Source organism: Bufo gargarizans, chromosome 4, assembly GCF_014858855.1.
Source record: "Bufo gargarizans isolate SCDJY-AF-19 chromosome 4, ASM1485885v1, whole genome shotgun sequence".
NCBI classification, from domain to species: domain Eukaryota; kingdom Metazoa; phylum Chordata; class Amphibia; order Anura; family Bufonidae; genus Bufo; species Bufo gargarizans.
The window spans coordinates 518,858,279-518,878,108 of record NC_058083.1 but is presented as its reverse complement, the minus strand read 5'-3'; the positions used below and the strand labels follow the sequence as shown (position 1 = coordinate 518,878,108).

The window sequence follows — 19,830 nt, the reverse complement described above, 5'->3', positions numbered from 1 at the left end:
TGCCCCCGTTGCTCCTATGAGGCTCATATATTAAAACATCATCCTTCTCAGCAGTGCGGGCACATATGAACATGGGACCAACACAGATGTCTTAAGCTGCCAAGCGCACATGTAACAGGTCAGCCGGTGTCATAGGTACAAAACTGCTGACAGATGCCCTTTAACAATATTGCAGTTTTTTCAACTAAAATAAAAAATAAAAAATGTTAGGTTGCTAATTAAGTTTTTTCTCGTCTGTTCTCAGCCTCAGGTGTCAGACAAGGACGTGACCAATGACTTCAGGAACATCTTTCACAAACTGGCAGGAGACGTAAGAAAATTCCCAGAATTCCCCTAATTCCACTAATGTATGAGCAGCAGCGAAACGGAACCAATGTCCCGATATATTTGCTGAGGGGACGATTAACAGGAAGTCCATAAAAATCCTTGTCCACTTCATGACTACTTTACCTCTAGTGCTGAGACCCTCTAAGAGCACGTTCCGACATATGTGTGATTGACTTCGGTCCCTCCCCTTAAAATGCTGCTGACTGGCCCTTTAAGAGGATCCTTTCTTTTAACATAATATTTTCTCATTCTAATTTCCTCTTGCAGAAAGGTGAAGTCACGGCGAAGGACATGCAGAATATCCTGAACAGACTTCTGTCAAAGAGTAAGTGAAGCTTTCCCCGGAGTTGAGAAGGGGCGGGGTTTATAGAAATTTGCATTAAAGGGTGTTACGGTCAGTTTTCGGACCGTTCCTGGGTATTTTTTATATTTTTTTAATGCATATGGCTTACTCTTTGTTTAGGAGCAGACTTGAAATCAAACGGCTTCACCCTGGCCACATGCAGAGAAATGGTCTCCCTCATGGACGTATCCTTTAAATGACAGCAGAGCATGCTGGGATTACGGCATCTATCTTATATTGTATTTTATATAAAAATAAAAACTTCTTAATGTACAATGTTCTCCAGATCTGTACCGTAGCTTCACTCTAGAGCCAATGAAATCTCCTACCGTTTTCTGACTGTGGGTCCTATGCTGATCTATGTGTTTCCATGGTTACAGACCACAAACAAACCCTGTGTAGTCTGATCCCGCAGTCATGTGTAACTCTACTCCTTCTGCCTCCTGCACTTAGGACTCCACAGAGGGTAAATGGAAGAGACTATGGAGAAACTTAGGTGTGCGTGGGCACTGTACAGGGTGGGCCATTTATATGGATACACCTTAATAAAATGGGAATGGTTGGTGACATTAACTTCCTGTTTGTGGCACATTAGTATATGTGAGGGGGGAAACTTTTCAAGATGGGTGGTGACCATGGCGGCCATTTTGAAGTCAGCCATTTTGAATCCAACTTTTGTTTTTTCAATAGGAGGAGGGTCATGTGACACATCAAACTTATTGGGGATTTCACAAGAAAAACAATGGTGTGCTTGGTTTTAACGTAACTTTATTCTTTCATGAGTTATTTACAAGTTTCTGACCACTTATAAAATGTGTTCAATGTGCTGCCCATTGTGTTGGATTGTCAATGCAACCCTCTTCTCCCACTCTTCACACACTGATAGCAACACCTCAGGAGAAATGCTAGCACAGGCTTCCAGTATCCGTAGTTTCAGGTGCTGCACATCTGGTCATCTGAAGGCAATTGTCTATGCTGTGAAGATACGAGATGTGCAGCACCTGAAACTACGGATACTGGAAGCCTGTGCTAGCATTTCTCCTGCGGTGTTGCTATCAGTGTGTGAAGAGTGGGAGAAGAGGGTTGCATTGACAATCCAACACAATGGGCAGCACATTGAACACATTTAATAAGTGGTCAGAAACTTGTAAATAACTCATGAAAGAATAAAGTTACGTTAAAACCAAGCATTGATTTTCTTGTGAAATTCCCAATAAGTTTGATGTGTCACACGACCCTCTTCCTATTGAAAAAACAAAAGTTGGATTCAAAATGGCCGACTTCAAAATGGCCGCCATGGTCACCACCCATCTTGAAAAGTTTCCCCCCTTACATATATTAATGTGCCACAAACAGGAAGTTAATGTCACCAACCATTCCCATTTTATTAAGGTGTATCCATATAAATGGCCCACCCTGTATACATAAAACGGTAGTAGATTTTTAACAAAGGCTACTAGAAAAGTTGGTTCATTTATTTAATAATCGTTGCAAAAGTCTTCATACCCTTGTTGTTACTTGTTTTAGGAATGACACAATTATTGGAAATAACGATTATAATTTACGGCCTATAGAAGGTCTGTAACTGGGGCTAAACCTTGTCCTCTTGAGGGTTGACAGTGCTGGGGGCAAAGGGTCTACACCCTTAAAACCTGCCCTCCTAACCATGAGATCAGTCAGGGCATACACCACCCTCCAGATGGCTTTTCATTAAAAGATTAAAAATCAGGCAGTAGGGGGCCCAATTGTACACAGCAGCCAATGGTAGGTAGGTTGGCAGGTGGTAGATGCTTCTAGGCTATTATTACAAGGCAAATATGGTTTCTAAGTACCAACGAACAGGGCGTTATCTAAGTGGCATCCCTGGTTTTCACAGTTTAACTCTATACAGGGATCTGGTCTCTGCTGCAGGGAAACCACCAGGCTGCTACCTCGTGGAGTTGGCTGCTGACCCACGAAGGTTAAGAGACATTGGGGTGAAACACTGAGGCATCAGGCAAAACTGTAGTCAGGGATAAATCAGTCTGAGGATCAGGGCAGGCAGCTCAGGGTCAGTACAGAAATCAGGCAGCTGTCAGGCCAGATAGCGAATGGTCTTTATCTGGAGACAGGCAGAAGTCAGTACACGGGAGAGTAAACAAGACAAGTAGCTCATCTTTGCAGGAAACTAGATCACTAGAACCTGTTGCTCAGGCATCCTCCCACAAGGCAAGGTACCATAAATACCCTGTGGTGGTCAGCCATGGACTTGGGAAGTGCTCATCCTTTGGACAGGGAGGGGCAGAGGCAGGGAAGAACTGGCATCCTTTGTAGAGTGGATGGAGCGGTGCTTCCCGGCAGAGGGAGATAGTGGCAGGTACGGACCACCGGGGTAACAATAATATACTATTGGGGCAGATTTATGAAAAATGTCTAAAGAAAAACTGTCTTTCCATAGTAACCAATCACAGAGCAGCTTTCATTTTGCTGAAACAGTTTAAGAAGTGAAAACTGAGCTCTGATTGGTTGCTGTGGGCAACAAGCAGGCTTTCTTTTAGACAGTTTCAATCATTCAGATCCATATGTGTGAGTGAAGCCTCTGTGATGAAATCCTGTTTTTTGCACTGAAATGACTAAAAATAATATGAAAATAATCATATATTAATAATTATATTCTTAACTAAAGTCTAACCAGACAGATGGAACCGGGACTCTAAATCTTCTAGAATTCAAAACTCTCTGGCTGAAGATACAGAAATATTTGGTACGGCCAATTCCTCAGGGCAGATTCCCTCATCCTTAGATTGCACAACGTAGAGGCAGCCATTTTGTCTGATAGTCAAGATGGAGACCTGTAACAAGCATCACTTAAAGGGCTTGTCCAGGGTTATGGAAGGAGACCCGCCGCATATTTAAAAATAATCCACCTGCTCGTGATCATTTTTGAAAATTTTGTCTCGTCTGCCATTGTCACAGACCTACAACCCTATAGACACTATAAGGAAGGCCTTGTTGATGAATTGACCAGCACTAGAGCCACTGGACCGTGCAGAGATGTGACTATGTCACGTGGCCTATATCTATAGGCTGTGGGTTGGCCAAGGCCTATGGTCAGGTTGATTGCTATTTGTATGTAGCAGGTGACTAATTTAAAGGGGTTGTCACGTGAAGACGGCTCCATTCATATTCCCTATTTTATAGTTGTCAGCAGTTCAGAATTTGAAGGGACTGTCCTTAATTTTTAGACAGTCCCAAAAGATACGGGCTGTCCTTGGACAAAATGGGCATGGCTTGTGTAAACCCCACCCATCGATAGGTGGTCCTACACTGTATAGGGCGTTTCGGGGGGCAGGGACTAGTTGTCCCTAATTTATCAACTACAGTGTTTGTAAGTATGTTATTAACTTATATCGATGTCGAAGACCCCCTCTATTAGCTAGACAGGGGGCTAAGAAGAGTGACTGGCTAACACCAGGGGGCTAAAAAAGGTGAATTTGTCCATCCACGTTTTACATGGTCATCCACTTATTTGATTCCAGGTGTTTTGGCAAAGGGTGTTTTTGAAGCAAGACTTAAGATAAGCCTATCACCCAGCTGGCTTCAGTCTAGTATAGAGGTTTTCATGAAGATATAACCCCTTTAATGCAGTGGCGTACCTTTAAATGGAAGGAGACTGTGTGACTTTTACGTGGAGGAGGGGCCCAGTGCCTAACTTCATCTTTCCCCAACATGAGAGCACTGCATTTTTACGCAGTTGCCACTAGGAGGAGCTCAGTATAAAGAGATTATTACAGTAACTGTATATATTCCAATGCACTGAGCTCCCCCTAGTGGTGGCTGCAGGAAGCCAGTTTTGTAATACATTTTTAGAGCATTTTTGCCAATTGTCTGGTGTTGATACATTGAGAAATATGCAGTTTGGAATGAATGCCATATTTTTTAAGCACTTGTTCCACTTTTTCTGACACAGAGGTCTAATAAAGTGGGTCGAGGCCGATTAAAAAAAAAATTTAAACATAAATTCATCAGAAATCTGGAATGTTGCGATTCATGTTCTGCATTACCTGGGAGTGACTGATCCACGTACTGGCAAACTGGATGGGGCAGGGGAGGGAAATAGGCCTCAAAGGGGTGTTGTCTATGCATATGTTTCCAAAAAGGGGCATAAAAGGGAAATTTTGTGGGTGTTACTGAGCTGTAACCACTTTTATTATAATTTTTTTTTACATTCAATAGGAAATATTCTTGAAAGCTGATACAGATAAATCAGGAACTATGGACGCCAATGAAATGAGAGTCGCCTTGCAGGATGCAGGTGATTTTTTTTTTCTCTACATTTTATGCAATATAAAATATATTTTTATCTGGCACCTCGAAACCAGAAGGTGACTGGTTACATGACAGAGCAAGCTGTCAAGCAGCAACATATTGTATTTGTCCTAAGTCAAGTAAATGGCCACATGTAATACTCCCTTTCTCCTGTAGTGGCTGCTGCAGGCAAAATGAGCACCCAAAGGAATCTTCCCCCGGCAAACAGCTGATGCCCCAGATGGTTCTGATGAGACAACCCCTTTAATATCAATGTTAGCACGTATATGCCATTTTCAGCAGGCGGCCTCTAGGAACAGTAATCAGAGAATGACCACTGTGTTTCGCCTTTAAGTGCGGAGACCTGTAGAGTAAACCCAAGTGCTCGTGGAGGGTCCTGGACCACCAATATTTATAGGTGTAGGTTAAAAAATATAGGTTTGGTTTCCTATCAATACATAGTATAAATCTGTGGGACTTCTTTTACTTTTACCTTCCTAGGCTTCACTGTGAACAACACCATCCAGCAGATCATTGCCCAGCGCTATGCCGACGCTGACCTGACCATCAACTTTGACTCTTTCATTTCATGCATGATCCGTTTGGAGACCTTATTCAGTAAGTCTACTTCTACTGCTCATGCTCAGTACATGACCTCAGGCTCCGTATCAGATTTACATCTCACGAGCCTGTAGGCACAGATTGTTGCACCTTAGACTCCACCATCTAGTAGACCGTGCCTTAATTCATCTATGGCTTTAAAGGGGCTAGTATCAGGCTCAGGATAGGCCGTTAGTATCATCTTTCCCAACAAAAAATACTGTCTACGTTTACACGGATAAAAGGGGCGTGGTGTAACATGGGGTGTTATCTGGCACCAATGGTTTGATTATATTTCTATATTGATATTAGAGATGAGTGAACTTTTGGAAACTTTGATTCGGCTGCTTCGCTGAATTTTACAAAAAAATGAGCTTAGTGATGAATTACTTTGTCACAGAGCGCATTTTTTTGTAAGTAGTGGGTGCAATGACAGGGAGCTCCAATAGTACCGCTCGCCAACATTGCAGAAACCAAAAAACAAAAAAATATATAGTGGCAATTCTGGAGGAGCTGCCAAACCCCTGACACTGTGGCGCGTCTTCTATTGGGGGAGCAGCCCGACCGCATGTGGACCGCAGTAATCGACTAACCCCAGCAAAATATGCATACAATGTAGGATGTCGGCGCGGTCCACATGCACCACAAGAGCAAACTACACAGAATGTAGCAATCATATGAAACACAGAGAGAGAAAATGCACCAAACAGATATAACACTGACTATGCTGGCAAGACATGAATAAAGGTATTAAAAGCTGAGACTTTTGCCAATATATTCCAGTCATGCTGGGCATTTGTGGGGAGCTTGGCTGCGAGCTGAATTACATCACCTTCAGACCGTGTTCACACCACAGTTAGAGCAGCGGTTAGGACCCCTTGCCATGCTGAGAACCGTGACGTGGTGCATGATGGGCTCCGATATCTCCATGACTGGAATATATTGGCAAAAGTCTCAGCTTTTAATACCTTTATTCATGTCTTGCCAGCATAGTCAGTGTTATATCTGTTTGGTGCATTTTCTCTCTCTGTGTTTCGCTCGCCAACATTGTACCCCTCAGATGCCGCGTTCATACATGATTGCGGCATCTGAGAGTAATAATACAGTATAAAATTAACAGAAAAAAAATTAAATCATACTTCCGTCCTCCATTTGCTCGCGACGGGCCGGCCGCGGCCATCTTGCATGAAGATCTTGCGCGAAATCTCGCTCGGCCCGAGATGGCGTCATCAAGCCAGCCCCCGTGGTGACATCATACGTCACCACACACAGGATTTTGGCCGAGATCTTCAATCATGATGGCGGCACCCGGCCCGCTGCAACCAAATGGATGAGGCAAGTATGATTTATTATTTTGTTTTCATTATTTTAGATTAGATGCATTCGCTACCACGAAGCACGAGCAAATTCGGCTTTGCAGCTAATCGAATTTATCCTGAAATTCAGATCAAATTCCACTTCGTTGGATTGATTTGCTCATTTCTAATTGATATAAAAAAAAAATATATATATACTGTATATATATATATATATATATATATATACACCGTATATTTTTTATAAATAAAACTAAATTTTTCCCTATTGGGGAAAACCCTTGTGCATTATTAAGTCTCTATTAAGGGTACTTTCACACTTGCGGCAGGACGGATCCGACAGGCTGTTCACCATGTCGGATCCGTCCTGCGGCTATTTCGCCGTGCCGCCGGACCGCCGCTCCGTCCCCATTGACTATAATGGGGACGGGGGCGGAGCTCCGGCGCAGCACGGCGGTGCACGGAGAAAGGCCGCCGGACTAAAATTACTGCATGTCAGGCTTTTTAGTCCGGCGGCTTTCTCCGTGCACCGCCGTGCTGCGCCGGAGCTCCGCCCCCGTCCCCATTATAGTCAATGGGGACGGAGCGGCGGTCCGGCGGCACGGCGAAATAGCCGCAGGACGGATCCGACATGGTGAACAGCCTGTCGGATCCGTCCTGCCGCAAGTGTGATACTAGCCTGAGTTGTTTCTGCTGACTATACGAACCCATGATAGTAAGCTTGATTTTCTGTGGCTAAAAACATCGGTAGTATTTTCTCCATGTATTCACATATACAATGTACGGGAATCTAAATAATTTAATTCCCTAAGCACTATGGGTACCTTATTTATATATTTATATATTTCAGTATAATCATATATATAAATGTACCGGTAATTGCTCGCTTCAGCAGAAACAATTCTCTTGGGCTGAGTGGGATGCTGCTGCAGTTTCTCTCTTTCTTTGTGTCTGTGAGACTGCATGCTGAGCAAGAGAATGGGAGCTGAAGTGAGAAGACACCTGTTTTGCTCAGTGCTGAGTACATCATTAGCATCACACCAGAAAAAGCCTATAACCTAGCAGAGAAGAGAGAATATGCAATTTCAGAAGGCAGAGACCCTGCAAACATCTGTTAACACAACATTTCTGGCCACACGACATATATAGGAATTAGGGATGAGCGAATCGACTTCGGATAAAACATCCGAAGTCGATTTGCATAAAACTTTGTTTCCATACTGTACTGAGCAGGAGCTTCGTACAGTATTAGAAAGTATTGTCTCCGATGAGCCGAAGTTATTGCTTTGCGAAGTCTCGCGAGAATTTGCGCAATAACTTCATAAATTAATTTCTACTGTAAAAAAACATTTCCTGAACTCGGGTTCAGTTCCAAGAAATTGTATGGCTTTATTTTAATAATTAATCTAGTCCTGACTGTTTAAAGGGGTTGTGCCAAGTTTGCAAGTTATAGGGGATAGGGGATAACTAACTAATTGGGCGTGGATCTCTACCGATCCTGAGAACAGAAGTCCTTTCTCAGGAGTGTGTCCTTTCTGCTGCAGCTGGAGGCAGTTGAAAGATGGAACTGAGCATGTGCTTCCATCTCAGTGAGCAGGATGTAGACATTAGACAAAGAGCGAACAGCAGGTGGCGCTATACAGATGATTTCAATGAATAACTCAGTGGCTATAATACATTTTTAACTACATGCAATTACAGAAGTATTCAGATCCAGGTGCTGGTTTGAAAACTGTAGAATATTTTTTGTGGGACAAACCCTTTAAACTGGCTCAAAAATCTGCTTGTATGGACTATTGATGATGAAAATAATCTGGAAATATTCAGCTGTAACTAACAGATTTAATTATTATTAACAGAAATGTTTAAAACGATGGACAAGAATAACAGCGGAAGAATTGACTTCTCCTTACCAGAGGTACGGACATGATTTATTTCTCAGTAAACCCATTATAGCCAGGGCCGTCTTTAATATTGATTGGACCCTGGGCAAAAATTTACTTGGGCCCCCTGGATCCCGCCTTCCCACACCCTAGCAGGCAGCCACGTCCTCCACCACAACACACACACAAAAAATCCACACATCTGGTAGAGTACAGTGAATGACTGTAAATACTTCCAGTTCTGAAGACTCCAGCGGCTCAGGATCAGTGCTCTGGGCAGCTGGGCCCAGGCTGGAAGTGGGCACCGCTCTGCAGGAAGGAGACCGGGGCTCGGCTCACCCTAGTGTTACAGTGCACCCCAGCACCCCACAGTATGCAGTATAGCACCCTATAGTATACAGCAACCCACAGTATGCAGTATAGCACCCTATAGTATACAGAAACCCACAGTATGCGGTATAGCACCCTATAGTATACAGCACCACACAGTATGCAGTATAGTACCCTACACTATACAGTACCCCACAGTATATAGTAGAGCAGTATAGCAGCCCACAGTATACAGCACCACACAGTATGCAGTATAGCACCCCACACTATACATTACCCCACAGTATATAGTAAAGCAGTATAGCAGCCCACAGTATACAACACCTCACAGTATACAGTAGAGCAGTATAGCACCTCACCGTATACAGCACCCCAAACTATACACGATACAGCACCCCACACTATACAGCCCCCCACACTATACAGTACAGCAGTATAGCACTCCACAATATACAGCACCCACAGTATACAGTATACAGCCCCCCACAGTATACAGCCCCCCACAGTATACAGTACAGCAGTATAGCACTCCACAATATACAGCACCTACAGTATACAGCCCCCCACAGTATACAGTACAGCAGTATAGCACTCCACAATATACAGCCCCCCACTATACAGTACAGCAGTATAGCACTCCACAATATACAGCACCCACAGTATGCAGTATACAGCCCCCCACAGTATACAGCCCCCCCACAGTATACAGGCCCCTCACAGTATACAGGCCCCCCACAGTATACAGCCCCCCACAGTATACAGCCCCTCCACAGTATACAGCCCCCCCACAGTATACAGGCCCCTCACAGTATACAGGCCCCCACAGTATACAGCACCCCACTATACAGTAGTTTACAGTATATTAGCATAACAGCCCCTGTCACCTTTTTCTGATGTAATCTTCACAAAAAAAGCTTCACAGTTAAGACAAACTTCTACAGCAACACTCCTGGTAGGACCTTGATGACCTCATAACCATGCGACCAGTAATATTGCTAGGTTACTGGTCACATGGTGATGGTCATCTAAGGTCCTAGAAAATCACAGCTCTCACAGTACGCTGCCTGGAGGGCAGCTGCCCCTTTTGCCCCTTGTTAAAGACGGCCCTGATTATAGCGCTGTGGAAAGGACCTCTTAAAGGCTAGGGACACCTTTGGGACAGTTTTTTTTTTCTTATTGCATTCTACTCATTTTTCAAATGGTCTTTATTAAAATTCTTCAGCAGTTTCTATCTTACAGGGTTTAAGTTTTGCCTAGCAGCAGAGTATCTTACTTTTAGTCTCATCATTTTGCCTCTCTGACGGTTGGATGTATAACTCTTCTCTCTGGACTTCTAAAAGCTCATAAACACTCATTTAAGCCATATTCTTATCAGTTTGATAAGGGGTATATACATCCAGCAGTCAGAACAGCAACGTGACGGGACTCATACTAAGATACTCTGCCGCTAGGCTGAAATAGCTATGGATGCCTTCAGGGACTTTTTGTTATTTATTATTATTGCATTCTACTTATTTTGGGCTAAAATAAAAAAAAATTCAATTGGTCTTTATTGAAAATGTTTACCCACATTCCCAGTATAATGATCTAATATGTGTATTTAAATCCCGTCATCTGACAGCTCATGTGAATCCCTTATCTGTGATCTCCTGAAGCTCATAAACACTTATTTAAGCTATATTCTTATCAATGTGACAAGAATGGAGCTGTAATGAGTATTTATGAGCTGTCAAGAACAGGGCTACAGACTGAGCAGGTAAACTGGGCAGCACGGTGGCTCAGTGGTTAGCACTGGTGCCTTACAGCGCTGGGGTCTTAGGTTCAAATCTGACCAAGGACACCATCTACATGGAGTTATTATGTTCTCCGGTTTCCCCCCACATTCCAAAGACATACTGATAGGGAACTTAGGTTATAAGCCCCATTGGGGACAGTGTGATGCTAATTTCTGTAAAGTGCTGCGGAATATATAAGTATGTAAAATAAATAAATTCTACAGAAAACTGGCCATATTTGCTCAAAACCTATTATAAATACTGATAGTCTCTTGATTAAAAATGATAATCTTACAGTGCAATGTCGGGCCTTAGGGCTCCTGCCCACAAACTTATTTTTTTTTTTCGTGTCCGTACCATTATTTATTATTTTTGTAGCCTGTATGTGAAACCATTCACTTGAATGGGGCCGCAAATAACGGAAATGACTCCATGTGCATTCCGTGTCTGTATGTCTGCATGGCTGTTACTCTAAATGATAGAACACGTCCTATTATTGTCAGCATTACAGACAAGGATAGGACGGTTCTATCAGAGGCCGGCTGTTCTGTTCCGCATGATGTGGAATGGACACACCCGGTAGCCATGTTTCGCGGATCTGCAATTTGCAGACTGCAAAACATCCAACCATCGTGTTTATGAGCCCCTTACAGTGATAACAGAAATATTAAAGATGAAGTATGATGGCCGACACTCACAGCAAAATGCACAAACATACATGTGGCAGAATTTAGGCTACTTTCACACTTGCAGTAGCAGGGTCCGGCAGGATGTTCCAGCGGGGGAACAGCCTGCCGTATCCGTGCTAACGCTAGCCCACCGTGCCGCCGAAGTCCGCTGTAGTTTTTGTCCGGCCGCCTCTCAGCATGCTTGCCGTGCTGCGGCCGGACCTCCGGCCCACCCCAATTATAGTGAATGGGGCCGGAGCGGACCTCCGGCGGTACGGTGGGCTAGCGTAAGCACGGATCTTGCAGGCTGTTCCCCCACTGGAACATCCTGCCGGAACCTACTACCGCAAGTGTGAAAGTAGCCTTACACATATATGGATTCCTGCTCTTAAGTCAGTCAGAAACAAGACTTAATTTTCAATGACCTTTTCAAAACCATTTTTTTAAGCATCAATTCAGATATAAAGTGATTATATAATGAAAACCACTCATAAATGACCCCATTTTAGAAACTACACCCCTCAAATTATTTAAAACTGATGCTAAAAACTTTGTTAACACTTTAGATGTCCCACAAGAATTAAAGGAAAATGGAGGCGAAATTTCAAAATTTCATTTTTTATGCAGATTTTTCATGTTAATCAATTTGTTCTTGCAACACAGCAAACTAAACCTCAATGTGCACTACTCTGATTCTGCAGTTTACAGAAATACCCCATATGTGGTGGTAAACTGCTCTATGGGCACATGGCAGTGGTCAGAAGGAAAGGAGCGGCATATGGATTTTGGAGCTAGAATGTTTTTTATGCACCATTTTGTATTTGAAGAGACCCTGAAAAAGTGGACCCATTTTGGAAACTACACCCTTCAAAGAATATATTAAGCGGAGTACTGAGCACTTTAACCCCCTTTTTTATTTGGAAACACTTGGCTGTGAAAATTAAAAGTTTAATTTCTTCCAATAAAATGTTGCTTTAGCCCCACATTTTTCATTTTCACAAGAGGTAACAGAAGAAAAAGCACCCCATAATTTGTTGCCCATTTTCCCCTGAATACGGCAACACCCCATATGTGGTGGTAAACTGCTGTGGGGGCACATGGCACACAGATTTTAATGGATTCGTTTATGGGCGCCATTGGTTTTTATTTTTTCAATGATTGTCTTATGTGGGGGCTCATTTTTTGCGGGATGGGGTGACCTTTTCATTGGTACCATTTTAGGGTACATAAGACTTTTTGATTGCAGTTTTTGCATAGTTTTTAAAAAAATATTTTTTACAGCATTCATGTGATATTTTTTATAGAGTAGGTTGTTACGGATGCGACAATACCAAATATGACTATTATTGTATTGTTGTTAAGTTTTATACAGTAAATTCATTTTCAAACAGAATGAAATCTTGTTTTTGTGCTGCCATTTTCTGACTGTCCTATTTTATTTTTGGACTATTGTGTTATGTAGGGTCTCATTTTTTGCGGGATGAGATGGCAGTTTGATTGGTACCATTTTGGGGTAAATAAGACTTTTTGATCGCTTGGTGTTACACTTTTTGTGAGGCACGGTGACAAAATGGCGGTTTTGGCACAGTTTTTATTTTATTTTATTTTTTACTGCATTCACCTGACAGGGTGGATCATGTGATATTTTTATAGAGCCAGTCAATACGGATGCGGCAATACCTAATATGTATACTTTTCATTTTTTTCTATGCAAAACTTTATTTCAATGTATTAATTTTTTTACTTTTTCCCCCCACAACTTTTGGGGGTCTGATCCCCTGTACAATGCATTACAATACATCTGTATTGTCATGCATTGGCTGTAATTGCATTACTCACTGTAATACACTTACAGCCTTCCTGCCTGTGAGATTCAGGGGGCTGTATCTCACAGGCTAAGGGCTCATGCACACAAACGTATTTTCTTTCCATGTCCGTTCAGTTTTTTTTGCGGACCGTATGCGAAAACCATTCATTTCAATGGGTCCGCAAAAAAAACCCCCGAAAGTTGCTCCATTTGCATTCCGTTACCGTATGTCCATATTTCCGTTCCACAAAAAAATAGAACTTGTCCTATTATTGTCTGCATTATGGGCAAGTACTGTTCTATTAGGGACCAGCTGTTACATTTTGCAAAATACGGAATGCACACGGACATCATATGTATTTTTTTGCGGACCACAAAATACATACGGTCATGTGCATGAGCCCACAGAGAAGGCAGCCACGATGTCTAAAAAAAGGCATGGGGCTGCCGTCCCAGCCATCAGGTCCCCATCATAGCAGTGCGGGGACCCGATTGTCACAGGGAGGGAGCTCCCTCCGCACACCCCGCACATGCCACGGTCATCACTGACCGCGGCATAGTGAGGGTTAATGCGCCTACAGCAAGGGTCTGGCTAACGGGAACAGCGCAGCTCCTGTACCTGCCCGATCACGCGCCGTAGAACTATGGTGCTGGTCAGGAAGTCACTTCACGCAGCCTGTATTATTATGGTGCTGGTCGGGAAGGGGCTAAACTTTTATATTTAACATTTTTTTACTTTTTTGTTATGATTTTGAAACTCATATTTGAGCCTACACATTAAAAAAAAAATATATTACTTAATTATGGAACAAGAACACTTTTTTTTACTTGAAACTTTTATTTTTTTTATTATGCAAAACTTTATTTTAACTTTTTTTCCCCCCATAACTTTTTGGGGTCTGATTCCCATCTGTATTGTAATGCATTGGCTGCAAGTTTATAACTCACTTTAATACACTTACAGCCTTCCTGCCTATGAGATCCAGGGGGGTGAAATTCCTAAGGAAGGCATCGGGCTGCCGTCCCAGCCATCGGGTCCCCATCACAGCAGCGCGGAAACCTGATGGGGACAGGGAAGGAGCTCCCTCCCTCCACACACCCTGCACATGCCGCTGTCAGCGCTTACCGCGGCATAGTGAGTGTTAATGCGCCAGCATCAGTGTTTTCACCGATGCCAGCGCATACAGCAGGGTGACGGCTAATGGGGATAGCCGGTCCCCTGCAACTGATCGGGCAGGCGCAGCTCCTGAATCCACCTGATCAACATGCCGTAGTACTACGGCGCTGGTCGGGAAGTCACTTCTTGCACCGCCGTACTATTACGGTGCTGGTCGGGAAGTGGTTAAACTTATATTTATTTTTATTTTTTATATATTTTTTAAATTTTTTTTACTTTTTTGTTATGATTTTGAAGCTCATATTGAAGCCTACAATTTTTTTTATTCTGAACAATCATGGATTTTTTACATCCATTTAATGCTCAGAATTGCTCATTTCTTATGTTGACCTGTTGGTCAAAATAAGAATTGCAGCTTAAATGCCCTGGGTCTCTTCAGCGAGACCCAGCACATTTAAATTAATTACAGGCCTTCTTATTGACCGCAGAGGATGCTGGTGAGAAGCCCAGAAGCACAGGCTTTCAGGTTTTTCACCCTTTAGATGATCTCACTTGATCATGGCATCTAAAGGCTTTAATGACTGCGATCGGCATTATTACAGGTTGCGGTCATTAGCTGAGGATCTCTGCTGTTTGAAAGGAGAAGTCCTCTATATGAAATGTTGTGTACCTATAATATGCATGTTATATATTAATTTGGATTGTTTTTCTCTTTTTAGTGGATGTGTGCTACGCTCGTCTAGAAGAGGAGGCCCCCCAATCAAAAAGACTCACTCTCATTAAGTTAATTATTGTACAAATGACAAAATCTTCCTAGGGATATTCTGGACAGTTTACGTTATTCTATGGGTGCTTTTGCTAAGTACTAATTAGGTGCCAAGCCCTAAGGAAGGTTTCAGATGATTTAATGATCTTTGCATAACCCAATGATGAATCTTCAGGGTAGCTTTTATAAAGATTTTAAAAAATAGTAGCCATAGATGTAAATGATAAAAAAAATCTGGCAGTGTATCTGTCACTAAGCAGAACTTATAGAGGGTCTGTCAGCAGTTTTGACCATGCTAAGCTGCTGACAGCACTGGATAGGCACTGGGAAGAGCAAGACAAACATACCTTTTGTGGAGGCCCACAGCCTAAGGGTCCATTCACACGTCCGTTGTTTCTTTCCTGATCTGTTCCGTTTTTTGCTGACCAGATCTGGACCAGATCTGGACCCATTCATTTTCAATGGGTCCTGAAAAAAATCGGACAGCACAATGTCTGATTTTTTTTCAGGACCCATTGAAAATGAATGGGTCCAGATCTGGTCCAGATCTGTTCAGCAAAAAACGGAACAGATCAGGAAATAAACAACGGACGTGTGAATAGACCCTAACTCTTGCACCAGGGCCCATGAGCCTTTAACTACACCCCTGGTAGATACATTGGTGCAACATTTTTATAGGATTTTGTATAATTTGATTGTAAGCTCCATGGAGCAAGAATCACTCAAATATAAGAATAACCACGATCCTACCTCCGCTCAAGTCATACACGTTCTCTGTGGAAAAAAATTATGTCAATGGTTGATATGAATAAAGTCATTTTTGTGTACCTTTTGTATCTTGTGTGTATTTTTGGATTGTTTCTTCCTCATGTTCCTTCGTCTCCGCTGTTTGATCACCACGATCTCTAAATGAGGTCTTGTTGGCAATCAGCTCATCACTACATGCCCATCAGTTGAAACCCCTAGTGATGACACCCTCAGGAGTAATGTGGTATTACATGTCATCTGTTCAAATCCTCCAGAGCTGGAGCTGCTCTGGGCAATAAAGATGAATGGGGTGGAGTGGAGAGCGAAGGTAGAAGAGGAAGTCTTCATCTATTCTCTTCATATTGCATTTGGACAGGGGTTGTCCTTATAGAAAAAAAAACACTTTCATTCTGGGAAGAAGACATAACTTACATCTACTTTTTTCATAACTTATGGAAAGATGGGCAGCAATAGGTATAGAAAATGTTCTTCAATTTGTCTGGTATTGTTTTAGAGGGGAAAGGACATGATGACCATTGAGGACTACCATGGATTATTAAAATACACATAAAGGAATTTCCTTAGTCTGTACAGCAGTAGATGGGGGTCCACCATTCAGGCGCTTCAGTTATTAGCCAGAGTGGAGAACAAGGACAGGCAAATTGATGTGAATGGACATAGTGTAAGGCTTCATTTCTCCTGTGGAGGATCTGTAAGGAAATTGAAGACTTGCTGTCAGTTTTCACAGTGTTTTCTTCTTGGGTTTCGCAGTATATCAGTATAGTAAAGTATTTCTATGTAATTCTGTCATCTACAGGTGAAACTCAAAAAATTTCATTTATTTCAGTAATGCAACTTAAAAGGTGAAACTAGTATATGAGACTCATTACCTGCAAAGCGAGATATTTCAAGCCTTTATTTGTTATAATTTGGACAATTATGGCTTACAGCTTATGAAACCCCAAAGTCACAATCTTAGGTACCCTTTTCTCAGGGGGTATAGATTAATTAGCTTACTAGAGGGTGACACTTTGAGCCGAGAATATTGAACCTTTTCACAAAATTCTAATTTTAAGCTGCATTAATGCAATTCCTTTTAATTTGCATTACTGAAATAATGGACTTTTGCGCGATACTCTAGTTTTTCGAGTTTCATCTGTATATAAACAGAACTAAAAGACTAAATAGCTTAACCTCTTCAGGACACATGACGTACCGGTACGGCATGTTGTCCCGGTACTTAAGGACACATGACGTACCGGTATGTGTATTTCCGATCACCGGCGGGCGGTGATCGGAACAAGGTGCCTGTTCAAATCGTTGAGCAGGCACCATGGTTAAATGCGTGGGGGTGTCCTGCGGTTTGCGGCTTTTTATGTTGCGGGCGGCGGTGCAATCGGGTCCCCCGTGGGGCTGTAGGGGGGACCCGATGGCATGGACGGCCTTCCGGTGATGAGCCTGTGAGATCCAGCCCCCTGGATATCACAGGCCGGAAGCTGTATGAGTCATAACTCATTACTCATACAGCCAACTCATTACTCAATACAGAAGTATTGGAATGCATTGTAAAGGATTAGACCCCCAAAGTGGGACAAAAAATAAAGTGAAAAAAAAGTGAAAAAAAACAGTTTTCAAGTAAAAATAAACAAAAACGTAATTTTCCCCAAATAAAGTAAAAAAAAAAAGGTAAAAATAGGAGGAAAAAAAACAAACGGCTCTATAAACATATCACATGACCTAACCCCTCAGATGAACACCGTAAAAAATAAAAAATAAAAACTGTGCTAAATAAACCATTTTATTGTCACCTTACATCACAAAAAGTAAAACAGCAAGCGATCAAAAAGGCGTATGCCCATCAAAATAACAGTCACCTCATCCCGCAAAAAATGAGCCCCTACCTGAGACAATCGCCCAAAAAATAAAAAAAACTATGGCTCAGAATATGGAGACACTAAAACATCATTTTTTTAGTTTTAAAAAGCTGTTATTGTGTAAAACTTACATAAATAAAAAAAAGTATACATATTAGGTATAGCCGCGTCCGTATCGACCGGCTCTATAAAAATATCACATGACCTAACCCCTCAGATGAACACTGTAAAAAATAAAAAATAAAACTGTGCTAAATAAACCATTTTTTGTCACCTTACATCACAAAAAGTGTAATAGCAAGCGATCAAAAAGTCATTTGCACGCCAAAATAGTGCCAACCAAACTGTCATCTCATCCTGCAAAAAATTTGACCCTAACTAAGATAATCGCCCAAAAACTGAAAAAACTATGACTCTCAGAATATGGAGACACTAAAACATGATTTTTTTTGTTTCAAAAATAATATTATTGTGTAAAACTTACATAAATAAATAAAAAAGTATACATATTAGGGATCGCTACATTCGTATCGACCGGCTCTATAAAAATATCACATGACCTAACCCCTCAGATGAACACCGTAAAAAATAAAAACTGTGCTAAATAAACAATTTTTTGTCACCTTACATCACAAAAAGTGTAATGGCAAGCAATCAAAAAGTCATATGCACCCCAAAATAGTGCCAATCAAACCGACATCTCATCCTGCAAAAATCATACCCTACCCAAGATAATCACCCAAAAATTGAAAAAACTATGGCTCTCAGACAATGGAAACACTAAAACATGATTTTTTTTGTTTAAAAAATGAAATAATTGTGTAAAACTTACATAAATAAAAAAAGTATACATATTAGGTATCTCCGCATCCGTAATAACTTTGTCTATAAAAATACCACATGATCTAACCTGTCAGATTAATGTTGTAAATAACAAAAAATAAAAATGGTGCCAAAAGCTATTTTTTGTTACCTTGCCTCACAAAAAGTGTAATATAGAGCAACCAAAAATCATAGGTACCCTAAAATAGTACCAACAAAACTGCCACACTATCCCGTAGTTTCTAAAATAGGGTCACATTTTTGGATTTTCTACTCTTGGGGTGCATCAGGGGGGCTTCAAATGGGACAGGGTGTCAAAAAACAGCCCAGCAAAATCTGCCTTCCAAAAACCGTACGGCATTCCTTTCCTTCTGCACCCTGCCGTGTGCCCGTACAGCGGTTTACGACTACATATGGGGTGTTTCTGTAAACTACAGAATCAGAGCCATAAATATTGAGTTTGGTTTGGCTGTTAACCCTTGCTTTGTAATTGGAAAAAAATTATTAAAATGGAAAATCTGCCAAAACTGTGAAATTTTTTAATTCTATCTCTATTTTCCATTAACTCTTGTGGGACACCTAAAGGGTTAACAAAGTTTGTAAAATCAATGTTTTGAATACCTTGAGGGATGTAGTTTCTAGAATGTGGTCATTTTTGGGTGGTTTCTATTGTGTAAGCCTCACAAAGTGACTTTAGACCTGAACTGTTCCTTGAAAAGTGTTTTTTTGAAAATTTCAGAAAAATGTCAAGATTTGCTTCTAAACTTCTAAGCCTTGTAACATCCCCAAAAAATAAAATGCCATTCCCAAAATGATCCAAACATGAAGTAGACATATGGGGAATGTAAAGTAATAACTATTTTTGTAGGTATTACTATGTATTATAGAAATAGAGAAATTAAAACTTGGAAATTTGCAATTTTTTACACATTTTTGGTAAATTTTGTATTTTTTTATAAATAAAAATTATTTTTTTTTACTTCATTTTACCAGTGTCATGAAGTACAATATGTGACGAAAAAACAATCTCAGAATGGCCTGGATAAGTCAAAGCGTTCTGACACTGGTCAGATTTGCAAAAAATGGCCTGGTCCTTAAGGTGAAATAAGCCTGTGTCCTAAAGGGGTTAAAGATCATCAACGGATATTCTCATTAGGCTGTTTATGAA

At 41.5% G+C, this 19,830-nt stretch overlaps 1 protein-coding gene across 1 annotated transcript in view; it reads left to right on the top strand.

The window, feature by feature from the left end:
• Positions 1–15,476, top strand: part of LOC122934382 (calpain-8-like) — a 66,637-nt gene extending 51,161 nt beyond the window's left edge. The window contains exons 14-21 of the mRNA XM_044289800.1: positions 245–310; positions 595–652; positions 791–855; positions 3,345–3,413; positions 4,886–4,964; positions 5,459–5,575; positions 8,733–8,791; positions 15,173–15,476. Of these exons, the coding sequence (XP_044145735.1) occupies positions 245–310; positions 595–652; positions 791–855; positions 3,345–3,413; positions 4,886–4,964; positions 5,459–5,575; positions 8,733–8,791; positions 15,173–15,196 (537 nt within the window). The 3' untranslated portion in view covers positions 15,197–15,476. The remainder of the gene's footprint in view (positions 1–244; positions 311–594; positions 653–790; positions 856–3,344; positions 3,414–4,885; positions 4,965–5,458; positions 5,576–8,732; positions 8,792–15,172) is intronic.
• Positions 15,477–19,830: the final 4,354 nt, after the last annotated feature.